This window comes from Monodelphis domestica, chromosome 6 (genome assembly GCF_027887165.1).
Source record: "Monodelphis domestica isolate mMonDom1 chromosome 6, mMonDom1.pri, whole genome shotgun sequence".
Lineage (NCBI taxonomy): Eukaryota > Metazoa > Chordata > Mammalia > Didelphimorphia > Didelphidae > Monodelphis > Monodelphis domestica.
Window position 1 is genome coordinate 125,150,842 of NC_077232.1, and position 15,084 is coordinate 125,165,925.

Here is a 15,084-nt window from a genome sequence, read left to right on the forward strand (position 1 = left end):
CTACTCACTGGCAGAGAGTCCTAAGATACTATTTCTCATTCACTGCTGAGTTTCTGCCTTAACTTGAGCAGAGATAGCCTAAAATATGTGCCTTTGTGGCTAGCTAAAATCAAGCCTAATTAAATTTTGGTGCCTTAAAAAAAAAAAGGTCCTGGATTTTTTTTATTACTATTACTTCATTTATTTATTTTTATCAATTACACATAATAAATTTCCATATAAGTTGTCTGAAGTTATATGATTGAACTTGTCTCCCTCCTTTCCCTTCCCCCCTCCCAGACCTGCCAAGCAACTCATGTGTTTCTTTTTGTTTTTGTTGAGAAAAAAATAAAGTTTTAAAATTAGATATTCAGTTCTACAGCAATAGATGTGTAGCAAGAGAGAAGAGGTCATTTATACTGACCCCATTCAAATTCTGCCAGTTCCTCTTGGTCATCCCCCTCCCATCTCCCTTAACAAAAGTAAAAGGTCCACTATTGGCAGGAGTTGGGAATCTTTCTAAACTGGTGTGCACAATTTCTTAGAGGTTACTTGGCATTAAGTCAACCTCCACAAATAATTGAAGCTGCCACTTACCAGGCAGATCTTACCAGGAGGGAAGAAAAAAAGACTTGGGAGAGGAGGATGGGTTAGAACACTTCTCTTACGTTTTGGGGAAGGAAGGGTCATGATGCTGACAGACAAGCTGAATGACAAAGGTGGCCAAGCCTTTGTTTATGTTTTTAGATGTTTAAGCCCAAAAAAACTTGATCTATGGCCTTTACTTGAGTTATATTTTTAAACTCTACTGTCCATTTGAATTTCAAGTGCTATTTTCTTTTTTAAAAAAATAATGTTGCTGGGGGCAGATAGGTAGCTCAGTGGATTGAGAGCCAGTCTTAGAGAAGGAATGTCCTGGGTTCAAATCTGGCCTCAGACATTTCCTAGCTGTGTGACCCTGGGCAAGTCATTTAATCCCAACTGCCTAGCCCTTACCACACTTCTGCCTTGGAACCTATATAAAGGATTGATTCTAAGTTAGAAGGTAAGGGTTTAAAAAAAATGTTGCTAATGTTAACACCACATCTATTTTCTAGGAAAGATGATAGTACAAACACCCCATGTAGATTTTTAGCAGATATTAACTTTTATAGAAAGGCTATGCTCATTTACCCCAGGCTAATTTATTCAGAGACATAATATTCAAGGGCCTTAGCCTAAAATGAATGTTATTATAGCACTGCTTCACATATAATAAATGTCTCCTAAATAGATACAGCAGTGACTGTCTTTACACCCTCTATAAACAATACTTAAGATAAAGACCATTGCAAAAGAAAGTGGTAAACTTTTGGGACATTAAATTTAAGCAATTAAATGAAAATGTTTCCTTTAAAGAAAAAAGGTCTTACCTTTCAGGATCACATACACTGTTTTCTGCCACCATGGCCTTTAAAATATCAGCATTTGCTGCAAAAATAGAATAGTAATTACACTTAGCTGTATGAAATGCATAATTATAGAATTTTAGATCTAGACAAGAATTAGAGGTATCCTGGTCCAACCTCCTAGTCTTACAGATGAAAAAATTAACTCTAACTTCCAACAATACCTTTAAAAATACATCAGAATCATAAAGTATTAAACCTAAAGAAAAATAAATTTCCCATTGAGTTAAAAAAATGTGAACACATCTCTTTTAGGCACAAAAATAATATTTCAATTGATACTCTTCCCCACTGCACTCAAACATATGCAAATTTCTTGCTATTCTTTAAAAAAAAAAGCTTCACTTGATCCCTGTCATCTATCAGTTTCCACTGAGTTCACATTTATGCAGTGCATTAAGGTTTATATAATTCCTTTGGGGGAAAAAGTCCTGTTATTACCCCCCTCTTACAAATGAGGAAAGTTATCTTCAGAGGGAATTTTCCAATAATTACAATTAGAACGGGGAATTCTACTCCAGGCTGCTTCTGGGACTGCCAAATAATGACAGATTAAGGATATTTCATTAACTGAAATATAAGAATTTTAATATTTCATGAATTGGGCATGCAAATTAAAAAACTAGAAAGTGAACAAATTAAAAGTCCTCAGATGAAGACTAAATTAGAGATGCTAAAAATCAAAGGAGAAATTAATAAAATTGAAAGAAAGAACTATTGATTTAATAAATAAGACTAGAAGCTGGTACTTTGAAAAAACAAATAAAATAGACAAAGTACTGGTCAGTCTCATTAAAAAAAGGAAAGAAGAAAACCAAATTGATAGTATCCAAGATGAAAAGGGAGACCTCACCTCTAATGAAGAGGAAATTAAGTCAATCATTAAAAATATTATGCCCAATTATATGGCAATCTAGGTGATATGGATGAATATTTACAAAAATACAAATTGCCTAGGCTAAAAGAAGAAGAAATAGAATTCTTAAATAATCCCATATCAGAAAAAGAAATTGAAGAAGCCATCAAAGAACTCCCTAAGAAAAAATCCCCAGGTCGAGATGGATTCACAAATGAATTCTATCAAATATTCAAAGAACAACTAGTCCCAATATTATACAAACTATTTGACAGAATAAACCAAGAAGGAATTCTACCAAATTCATTTTATGACACAAACATGGTACTGATCCCAAAGCTAGGCAGGTCAAAAACAGAGAAGGAAAACTATAGACCAATCTCCCTAATGAATATAGATGCAAAAATCTTAAATAGGATACTAGCAAAAATACTCCAACAAGTGATCACAAGGGTTATTCACTATGATCAGGTAGGATTCATACCAGGAATGCAAGGATGGTTCAATATTAGGAAAACCATCCACATAATTGACCATATCAACAAGCAAACCAACAAAAATCGCATGATTATCTCAATACATGCAGAAAAGGCCTTTGACAAAATACAACACCCATTCCTATTGAAAACACTAGAAAGCATAGGAATGGAAGGTCCTTTCCTAAAAATAATAAACAGTATCTATCTAAAACCATCAGCAAACATCATCTGCAATGGGGATAAACTAGATGCATTCCCAATAAGATCAGGAGTGAAACAAGGATGCCCATTATCACCTCTATTATTCAACATTGTACTAGAAACACTAGCAGTAGCAATTAGAGAAGAATAAGAAATTGAAGGTATTAAAATTGGCAATGAGGAGACCAAGCTATCACTCTTTGCGAATGACATGATGGTCTACTTAAAGAATCCTAGAGAGATTTCTGCTTTGAGGAAGAAGCTTCAGAAGTCCAAGTACAAGGAAACAACTTCACTAAGATCACCAGAAATAGTCAAGAAGCTTGAGAAAATGAATTGTTCCATTTTGGAGAATCGTGACAACAGACCAGTAACTGCAGAACCAGTCCCCCAAACTCCAGCCACAAGAAGAAAGGAGAGACCTAACTTTTCTGCACCACAAGAGTGTATTGAATACCAAAGATGGTTATGCCCAGATATCCTTTGCCATTTTGTATCACAGAGAAAGTGTTTTTTGAAGACTGAATCACCCAAGACTTCAAATGTCAGTGACAATCCCTTTGGACTCCCATTGGTCTCCAATGCTGACTAATGACAGCCAGAAGGGACCTTAGTGGTCATCTAATCCAGTGATGTCAAACATGTGTCCAATAGACCTCAAGTAGCTCACAGCTCTTCCAGTGTGTCCTGAACCAGCTTAAAAATGTAATTGGGGAAAATGTTAAATTAAAATTTAAAATATGATATGTTGACTGGGAAAAAATAGAACTATTGGAAAAAAAAAAGAATCCTAGAGAATTAACCAAAAAGCTAGTAGAAATAATCAACGACTTTAGCAAAGTTTCAGGATACAAAATAAACCCACATAAGTCATCAGTATTTCTATATATTTCCAACACATTTCAGCAGCAAGAATTGGAAAGAGAAATTCCATTTAAAATCACCCTAGACAATATAAAATACTTAGGAATCTATCTGCCGAGACAAACACAGGAACTATATGAACACAACTACAAAACACTCCACACAATTAAAACTAGATGTAAACAATTGGAAAAACATTGACTGTTCATGGGTAGGACAAGCTAACATTAAAAAAAATGACAATCCTACCCAAATTAATTTACTTATTTAGTGCCATACCCATTGAACTACCAAAAAAACTTTTTTACTGAATTAGAAAAAAACATAAAGTTCATTTGGAAGAACAAAAAATCAAGGATATCCAGGGAAATCATGAAAAAAAAATGTAAAGAAAGGAGGCCTTGGAGTCCCAGATCTCAAACTCTATTATAAAGCAGTGGTTATCAAAACAATATGGTACTGGCTAAGAGACAGAAAGGAAGATCAATGGAATAGACTTAGTGTAAGTGACCTCAGCAATACAGTCTATGATAAGCCCAAAGACCCCAGCTTTGGGGACAAAAATCCACTATTTGATAAAAACCGCTAGGAAAATTGGAAGACAGTATGGGAGAGATTAGGTTTGGATCAACATCTCACACCCTACACCAAGATAAAGTCAGAATGGGTGAATGACTTGAAGTCACCCTTAGAAGTGATTTTACTAGTGCTTCTGGCATTCCTTGGGACTCTGGTCATGTTGATGTAGATGGCAGGAAGCACCCTAGCTCACAGGGATATGCAGGAAAGCATTGGGTAAACCTGAAAGTACTCTAGAAATGGGAAGAAGAATTGCTCTCCTAACTGCTCTCATCAGCACAGAGGAGAAATCGGTGTTAGGGATGTTTTCCACTCCATGAATACTTGGGAGGCAGCCCAGTAGACCTCTTCTGGATTCTGGACTGCAGAAATCTGGGCTTGTCTCCACAACTGCTGCCACCAGCGTCCTCCTTTCACAGTCTTTATAAATATGTCCTATCACCACTTAGCATATCCCAAGAGCAAAAATGGTAGACAGAACCTATCAGCAAAACTGGATGTTACAGGTAGGAATTAAAATAGCTAGAATTGCCCAAGAATATATATAATTCATAAAATTTGATTCTCCCATTAAATGTAAATTATAAAAAAATGTTCTTAAGCTCACCAAGATAACTGATACAACAACAATAATGGATACTTAAAGAATGCTTTAAAGTTTTGCCAAAGCAATGCAATGACCCAGGACAATTCTGAGGGACTTATGAGAAAGAATACTATCTACATCCAGAGGAAGAACTGTGGGAGCAGAAACATAGAAGAAAAACAACTGCTTGATCAGTTTGATGGGGATCTGATTGGGGATGTAGACTAAAAGATTACCCCAGTGCAAATATGAATAATATGGAAATAGGTCTTGATCAATGACACATGTAAAACCCAGTGAAATTGTGCGTTGACTATGGGAGGGGAGTATAAGGAGGGGAGAGAAAGAACATGAATCATTAACCATAAAAAATTAATTAATTAAATAACATTTTTAAAAGACTAAAAAAAATAAACCTAAAGTTTTGCCAAGCACTTTACATACAGAATCCCTTTTTACAGATGAGAAAATCGGTGGTCAGAGGTGTTAATGACTTGTCCAAAGTCACAAAACTTATAAGTATGGGAGGTGGAATATGAAGCCAGATCTTCCTAATTCCAAGTCCAAAACTCTACCCACTGTCCCATAGTACCTCTAAAATCTTTTCACCTTTACAATTTATACTTTTGTAAACCTAATAGGTTTCATGTATATTAGTGGCACCTGTTCCTAGGAACTGCCAGAAATTCTGAGTATTCCACTTATTTGTAAGGAAACCATTTCCTAAAGAGGCTCCAGGAGGGGCACTTGACACCCTTTAGGGATGCAAATGGAACTCTTTTTTACTTTCTCCCTCGAACCCCTCTCAGACCTTCAAGTGGAGCAGTTAGATGGTTCTGTGGATAAAGGGCCAAGAACTGGAGTTGGGAGGTCCTAGGTTCAAATCTGGCTTCAGACACTTCCTAGCTGCGTGACCCTGGGCAAGTCACTTAATCTCCATTGCCTAGCCCTTACCACTCTTCTGCCTTGGAACCAAAACTTAACATTGATTCTGAAACAGAAGGTAAGGGTTTGTTTTTGGTTGTTTGTTTTTTTTAAATCCTACTATACTCGAGCATTTGAACTGGAGTCCACAAACATTTTAGAAATGTATTTTGATAATTATTTCAATATTATTTATTTTCTTTGTAATCCTGGGGATTTTTTTTTTTTGATTCATTGAAAACCATGATTCTGAGAAAGGAGAGACCACCTAAGCGGTCCGTAAGATGCAAAAGGTTACGAAGCCAAAGTAAGAGAATGCCAAACACGTTTAGCAAGGCCTTGGCCAAATCTATCACGGGTAGCCTTGATGAGAAAAGTTCACCATAAGAATTTGGATGACTACTTATTGAATGCCTTCTTTATTCCTATGGATATTCTACTTTAGACAATATACTAATTAATTTCCTTCGACTTCCCTATTGTTGTATTTCCTTCATAGCCACAAGAACTTAAAGACAGCTGTTAGTCATCTAATAATCTGTCAAGGAACTTCCTTTAAATCATTAATCCTTTGCTTACTGAAGCATACAGGAAATGCATGGAAGAATGGAATTTAGAAGCCAGAGAAAATCTCCAATGAGAGAGAATTAGCAGGAAAATGTCCTCCTCCCCCAACTTCCCTCTATTTTTCCTGGACAACACTACAATCCATATGGGAGTGGGGAAAGACTATAACTACCATGGATATTTTTCCCAAGTCATTTGTATTAGAGGGGAAATTCTTATCTTCTTTCCTCAAAAGGCTACTTACTCAACATCTAAGTAAAGGCTGAATGAATGGGTCATGGAAGCCCTAGTTATATTATGAACTTTCTGAAAGAACTACTCGATTACTAACTAAATATTATGGGATGGTCTACTTCAGGTCTAGCAGGAAATGTCCAAATCTCTGCAGCTCAGTCTTACAAGGTTTGTCTGGAGCCCTGAAGGGGTTAAATAACTTGCCCAGGGTCGTAAGCTCACTGTCAGGGACAAGATGAAAACTAAGTCAGGCCTTTTCAGTTCCAAGGATGACCTTCTATCCACTATTCCACACTGTCTCTCAAATTCATAGATTAAATTTAAATTCTGAGCCTGAAAGCAGAAGCTACCCAAAAAGTCCCTTTTCCCATCATTAATAATCAGAATCTGCCACTAAGCCTTGGCATCTCCACTTTCTACCTTGGCAGACAATCCAAATCCCTGTTAAGAGAGTTTTTATTAATTTCTCCTTTTTTTAATATTTCAGAGGAAAAGGAACAATAATATTTTTCAATAAGAGACCCCCTGCTGTTCAGTTTGGCAATTAGAGACCCCCTGCTGTGTGCCAGTTAGAAAGGTGTGGCTGCGTATGGTTTGTAAGTGGCAGACCATTGGAAAGGGCTTTGGTCTCTGGGTGTCCTGGGGAGAGGTTGTGTTACTAGCAATCTCTCTGGTTGGAGACAGAGAACTTAATTTAGGCTTTAATAGCCTTATTGGTTATCAATTAATTTGGGTAGATAAGGTAGATAGATAGAGGTTATGTTATCAGATAGAGAGAATAGTGAGAGTAGGCGATGGTTTTGGCCTAGCAGAAGACACTGCCCTCAGAGGCAGATAGATGTAGGGTTTTGTAAAAAATTTACTTAGGATTGGGATACTAGGTATAATTATAATCTATTATAAGATTACTTTCACTTTCCACCTTCCTATTTCCTATCCATATTTCCTAATAATAAACTAAGTGTTTTGAATTTAATAAACTATGCACTGGCTTTTTTTTAAATTCCTACCCACTCCCACCCCCACCAATTTAACCCTTCACATCCCTTAGCAGTACCCAAATCCAACAGCAGCAGCCATTTCCTGGTCTCCCCACCAGAAGAGAGAATTAACAGGGTAACCAGAGGTGACAATTCTAATAATAATTGGACAGGGAAGTAGTATTGTATTTAGTCAAAGTCCTAAGAATTACAGAAGAAGAATAATTTGTGGATCAGTTAATAAAAGCCTATCAAAGGTATTTGTCAAGACAAACCAAAATTGAATTGCAACACTCAGGATGTGATTAATATATGAATAAGAACGTCATTAAAAGGACAATAGTATTAAAAACTTAGTGATTCAGAAAGGATTTCAGGGAAGAGAACAAGGACTAATTTCAACAAAAAGTTAATATTAGCAGAAGAATCAGGTTGGTAGAGTTGGTTGTGGGATAAATAAGATATTTTCCCATAAAATGCTAAAGGATCTTGGCTTGAAAGTCAAACCTAGAAATGGCAAGTTACAGAATTCTGGAAAGAACGATTAAGAATTACCGAATTAGCAGATGTAGCTTTGACTCAGACTGAGAATGTGTAAAGTTTTAGAAGAGAAAGTAGACTTGTTTCTTCATAATTATATCCCCATAGTCTAGCAGAATACCTGGTACTTAGTAAGTCAGACAGTTGGGCAATAAACATTTGTCAAGTAGGTACCATGTGCCAGGCACTGTGTTAGGCTGGGGATATAAAAAGAAGCAAAAGACAATCCCTGAACTCAAGGAACTCACAGTCTAATAAGGGAGACAACAAGCAAACAAGGACATTTATATTTATATAAAACAAGCCACATACTGAATAAATAGAAAATAAGAGAGGAAAGGCACTATAATTTAGAAGGTCTAGGAAAGGCTTATTAATAAGATGGGATTTTAATTGGAACTTAAAGGAGGCAGCTGGGTAGCTCAGTGGATGGAGAGCCAAGCCCAGAGAGGGGAGGTGCTAGGTTCAAATGTGACCTCAGAAAGACACTAGCTTTGTGGCCCTAGGCAGGTCACTTAACCCCTATTGCCTAGTCCTGACCACTCTCCTGGCTTGGAACTAATACTCCGTATTGATTCTAAGGCAGAAGTTAAAGGTTTGGTGGTGTTGTTGGTTTTTTTTTTTTAAGCAAATAATGATCAGAGGAGAAACTGGAAGACAATTTTCCAACAGGAAACAAATCTAATGGTGAAGAGAGCACAGCATCTTCTCTGGAGGTGGGGAGTATAGGTAGGAAAGAATTACATAAAGTCATTGTTATGAGGAAGACAGCAGAGACAACTACTACCAGCACCTCCATGAGTGGAATAAGACTTATAAGATAGTGTGAATCTTAAAAATTCTCAGACCCTACTTCATAAGGTTTGGTTAAGACCATTCCCCATTTAAACAATGAAGGTACTTGACCAGGAATGTGGGAACTCTACTCCACCCATACTTAAGCATTCTTTAGGGGAAGATAAAGTTGTAAACTCCTTGCTGAACAATGAAAAGTACTTAAACCCATACTTATAGTAAGGCAAAAGTTCTTAAGCTGTGCCTATTTTTAGATCTAATACAAAAGGGTGCTAAGTACCTATAAAGGTCAGGCAACTTGTGAACTTACAAGGAGCAAAGAGGTGAGAACTTACTCAGTTTTTTTTCAGGTGTGAACTTAATCAAAAGTTTAAAGTCTACTCAGGTGTGAATTAAGAATGGTCTGTCCTTTGGAAAACGTCTACTGTGATTGGTAGATGTGAGAACTTAGGGGAGGTGACATAGGAGAAAATTCCCTTTAAAAGGAGGCCTCAGGAGAGATAGCGGGATCATTCAGCTGGTGGAGTCAGCTGAGATGGAGCTGGCCTGGTGTCTCTCTGAACACTAGAATCTTGCTTGGGACAAATCTTGTGGCGAGTGGATAAAAAAACTGACTGATCTCTCTCTTAAGGCTGGCCTAAACTGGTCTAGTCCTTTTCTTATTATTTTCTCTTACTCTATCTTTCATTTATTCCTTAATTTGTATTAATTAAAATTTCTATAAAACCCAGCTGACTTGGGTATATTTTCATATTTGGGAATTTTTCCCTGGCAACCACTTTATTTTTAATATAAAAAACATATCTTTGCGGTCACAATTTAAGCCAACCACTCTTTTATCTGTAACAGTTTATGCCTACCACTATTTTAATTATTACAGTTTATGGTGACCACGAAGGGATACGAACCCTCAATCTTCTGATAATGTTCTTAACTCTCTTCTAATGCTTTTAATGCTTCTCATAAAAGTTGCAATCTCCCCATGACTTCCCCCTATAAGCTCCTGCTGAGTATTTAGTTCTGCATTTTGTTGAATGTTAGAGGGAGCAATTGGTTGGTTTGACTGAGAAATGAGTTCATCAAGGAGATCCAATATTACAATTACAACAATCAAAAACTCAAGGGAAAGTAGTATGCCGATTAGATTTTGCCATAAGTTCCATGGGGTGAGCCCTTTCAGAGAAACAAGGAATTCTGTATTTATAAGATTGGTCATGGAGCTGATGAGCCAGCCATTAAGTAAGTTGAAGACCAATGCTTGTACTAAGAAAAGAACAAAGTATTTACTGAAACACCAGTTGTTAACTAAGTTCTGAACTGGCTGTAACTCCATATTTTCTAAAGTAAACATGTGGGAAGCAGGACAAGGCCAAAAGCTTTCCCCAGGTTTTTCTTAATCTTAATTTAGGCAGTTGTTCCTTAAAGGAACAGATAGGGCCCTGTTGCTAAGATTTAAAACAGCTTAATTTAAGGAGAATCAAAATGTTTTCTACTCACCTGCTCTTGCAGCTATATTTTGAAGTCAAGTTAGCAATGTTTTTTTAAAAAACAAAACTAACTGATAGAGCAAGTAATAAAGAGAGAAAGGAAAGAGATTTCACAGAAACTTTTTGAGGGTTTTCTCACCAACTTCGTGGTCTGCTATAAACTGTAGTAATTAAAATTGTGGTAGGCATAAACTGTTACAGATAAAAGAGTGGTTGGCTTAAATTGTGACTACAAAGATATGTTTTTTATATTAAAAATAAAGTGGTCGCCAGGGAAAAATTCCCAAATATGAAAATATACCCCAAGTAAGCTGGGTTTTATAGAGATTTTAATTAATACAAAATTAAGGAATAAATGAAAGAGAGAGAGAGTAAGCGAAAATAATAGGAAAAAGACTAGACCAGCTTAGGCCAGCCTTAAGAGAGAGTGTTTCTAACAAATTCTCAATATCCATCCAAGTGAGGTCAAAAGTTCTGAATATGTTCTCTAATTTTTTTATAATTAATATTGGTTCTTCCTCAAATAATGGCATATCTTCCTTCAATTTATTTAAGTCCTGAGGGCTAAAAGGTGTATGATGTCTTACAGATACCAAATTTCCATTTTTATTAAAAGTGGGTACTTCCCTTAAAGGAAATAACCTATCTGAATTATTTGGTACTTCTAGGCTTCTTGCTCCATTCTCAGTGGGGTAAAGTATGAGATATAGAAGAGTTAGGCACACTAAGGGAAAGGGTTTGTTGTTGTCCCATAGTGCCAGAAAGATCAGAGGTAGGAAAGATCTGAGAATTGAATTGAGCAGGGTGGGAAGGAGGAGCCAAGGAAGAAGTGTGAAAGGATACAGAGGTGTTAGTATTAGAGGAATCAGTAAGGTGTGAAGTGGAGGCATTAGGATCAGAAGCATGGGTGGGGTGTGTACTTAGAGTTGAGGGTGTGGGGTCGAAAGCATGAGCAGTGGGAGGGGTGGTTTGTTTAGATGTAGGGTTTTCTGAGGCTGATGGGGCAGGGGGAGGGGTGGGTTGGTTAAGAGCAGGGGGTTCTAAGGCCGAGTTGGCAGGGGGAGCAGTGGGTTGGCTAGGAGGGTTATTGTCCAGAGCAAATTGGGACAGAGATCATGAACACTAGACACTATTATTATTATAGACTCATGCCTGAAAGTCCTTCCATTATTCCCAACACTGTCTCTCAAATAAAAAAATTAATAACAATGGCAGGGTTGGAAGAAGCATTTTAGTCCTGTATGCTTTTTTATTCTATTATAGAAATTATTGTTTAGTAACCATGTTTTACTATAAGCTATTACTCTAAAAAGCAGAGAAAGCTGAGAACCATTTAGAAAGGGTTCAATCCAAAATTCTTACATTTTTTTCCCCCAGAATTTTTGGTACTGACAAATGGAAGACAAAATTATCTGAAATACCCATATCAAGTCAGTGAAATAAAGTGTTGTTGTATTAACAAAAAAGGCTTCTTGTTCAACAGCTACCTCAAATGCTATTTAACATACCAGAGCTGTGCACAAGTTTACACCTTACTGAAAATTTGCTCTGGAGGGATAGGTGGCTCAGTGGATAGAGCCAGGCCTGGAGCTGGGAGATCCTGTGTTCAAATATAGCCTCAGATACTTCCTAGCTGTGTGACCCTGGGCAAGTCACTTAACCTGAACTGCCTAACCTTTAATGCTTTTCTGCCTTGGAGCCAATTTTACTGAGTCTAAGACAGACCCTAAGAGTTTAAAAAAAGAATAGATGTTTGTAAACTACCAGAAGTTTTAAATACTATTAGCATATTTATTAATAAATTATTAAAATTACCATACCTTCATTTTTCATGATGTAATGGATAATCTGTCCAACGGTATCACTATTCTCATTTATACTGTCATTCAATTCTGAAAGAAAAAAGGAGACAACGTTTTAGCAAATCACAACTAAATATTCACTATAAAATTGAGGAATATTTCACCCACCAAAGAGAATCAAAAGGGTGCCCAAAGGACTAAGTAAAGTGGTGAGAGATCCTGAATTTCCCAAATTGAAGTCTTAGATTTGTCAGGAATGACATATTCAGATACTTCCTCAGTATTATAACAAAAGAAAATAGAACTATTAGCAATATTTGTTCCTGAATTTCCCCTTAACTGCTTCTACATATTTTAAATTTTGCCAACTTAAAAACAGTCTTGCATTTATAACTTCCTATTTGACATCTTGAACTAAATGTCCCATAGATGCCTTAAACTCAACATGTCCAAAACTGAATTCATTACTTTTTCACCCAAATCATCCCCTCTTCCTAACCTCCCTATTATTAATATTGAGGCTATCACCATCCACCAATAATAATAATAATAATAAACATTTATATAGCACTTAAATATGTGCCAAGCACCATGCTGTGCATGTTATGATTATGATCTCGTTTGCTTCTCACATTTACCCTAGGAATTAGGTGCTATTATTATCTTCATTTTATGGATGAGGAAACTGAGGCAAATGGATGAAGTCACTTGCCCAGGGTCATGCAGCAAGGGTCTGAGGCTGGATTTGATCTCAGGTCTTCTTGACTATGAACAGGGTGCTCTAACCAATGTACCACTTAGCTTCAAAAGCTAAGTGTCATCCTTAGCTCTCCATTCTCTCACTCTTCTATATCCTATCTCCAAAGCCTTAAGATTTTACCTTTACTTCCTGAGTTCAAATTTTGCCTCAGACATTTACTAGTTGTGTGACACTCAACCCTATTTGCCTCAGTATGAGCTGGAGAAGGAAATGGCAAACCACTCCAGTGTCTTTGACAAGAAAACCCTAGATGAGGTCATGAAGGATTGGAAACAACTGAAAAATGAACAACAAAAAAAAATCCCACCTTTTACAAGAAGCCCTTCCTGATCCCCTTAATTCTAGCACCTTTTCTCTGTTGATCATTTCTAACTCATCCACTAGACAGCTTTTTTATACATAAATTTTTAAAAATTGTTTGTTTCATTAAAATACCCAGGTAACTCCCTCTGTCACTCCCTCCTGTTGTCATATGACAAAAAGATATATGTACATATAAAACTACATCTTGTTTATTTCTATTTGTCAGTTTTTTCTCTGGAGGTGGACATACCCAAGACATTCTTCAGCTAACATTTCGGTTGTTATACACAGTGTTCTCTCGGTTCTGCTCATTTCACTCTTCCTAATTTCATGAAGGTCTTTCCATGTTTTTCTAAAATTAAAGTGTTTGTCCTTTTTTTTTAAAATCCTTATCTTCCCTCTTAGAATCAAGACAATGTATTGGTTTCAAAGGTAGAAGAGTGGCACAGACTTACCCAGAGTCATACAGCTAAGAAATGTCTGAGGCCAGATTTGATCTCAAGACTGTCTGTCTGCAGGTTTCTCTATATCCTGAGCCACTGAGCTGCCCCCCGCTCACCATTTCTTACAGAGCGGTGTATTCCATCAACAATCCTATGCCACAACCTGTTGTTTCTTTATCTATTGTCATATGAGCACACACTCTCTTACCTATCTTTGTTTCCCTAGTGCTTAAGCCCAATGCCTGGCACGTCATAAATACTAAATGTTTACAGATTGACTGACTGGCTGCAAAATCTCCAAGAGGCTTTTCAAAACAATAACTTTTATGGGGCAGTTAAATGGTTGAATTTATAGAGAGCCAGGCCTGGAAACAAGAGTTCCTGGGTTCAAATCTGACCTCAGACATTTCCTAGCTGTGTGACTAGCACATGAGTATGAGCAAATCACCTAATCCCAACTGCCTAAGCCCTTACCTTTCTTCTGCCTTGGAACCAATACTTAGTAACAATTTTAAGACAGGAGATATGGGTTAAAAAGAAAAAATACTTTCATGTATTTATTCCAAGCATTAAACTTTTTTTTTTTAAGTTACATCATTCTCCCCATTTCCACATTGGACTTGAGGGAAAAGAAAGGAAGGAAGCTAATTAAATAATCTCCTGGCTTACTATTCCAATTCAAATGTTAGTCTTTTGTTTTCTAATTGAACAACAATCATTTCTGTACTGGTGTGTTCTCAAAACAACTCTTGGAGCCATTTGAAAGCATTTTACAATTTCCATTTGGCCACCATGTTTCCCGTGTTCTTCTAAAATGTATCTGTCCATTTTCAAAAGCTAAGTTAGGAAACCTGAATTGAATTCTATTCAAAAAGATGAGGCCATCCTAGGGGAAAGTGGCAGCTAACAGGCAGGTTTGCTCAATCTTTGAACATAAAAGCCTCCTTTTCCTCTAAATTGCTCAGACTTATTTGTTACAGTGAACCATGTAACAAATGACAGCATCCCAGAGCCCACCAAATGCTACTTGTGATCTGCCAAGAATGAATGAGTGCATTTGCTGTCTTCCTTCTGGAAATGTACAAACTGGGCTCCATGGAAAGTAGACTTCAGCAAAGAGAAAGCCCAACAGAGCCAAGCAGTAGAGGAGATGCTCAGTAAGAGGAAACAGAGCTCTCTGTTTACAAACACTCTCTGAGGTTTCCTTCTAAGTTTGCTCACAAGTTTTCATATGACTCATTATGCAGTGAGTGTTCT

General features: G+C 36.9%; 1 protein-coding gene across 4 annotated transcripts in view; it reads right to left on the minus strand.

The window, feature by feature from the left end:
* RELL1 (RELT like 1) overlaps positions 1-15,084 on the minus strand; it is a 97,371-nt gene that overhangs the window by 22,340 nt on the left and 59,947 nt on the right. For all 4 annotated transcript variants that reach the window (XM_056802521.1, XM_056802519.1, XM_056802523.1 and 1 more), the window contains exons 3-4: positions 12,340-12,411; positions 1,392-1,449 (exon numbers count right to left, since the gene is read on the minus strand). In XM_056802521.1, coding sequence (XP_056658499.1) covers positions 1,392-1,449; positions 12,340-12,411 — 130 coding nt within the window. The remainder of the gene's footprint in view (positions 1-1,391; positions 1,450-12,339; positions 12,412-15,084) is intronic.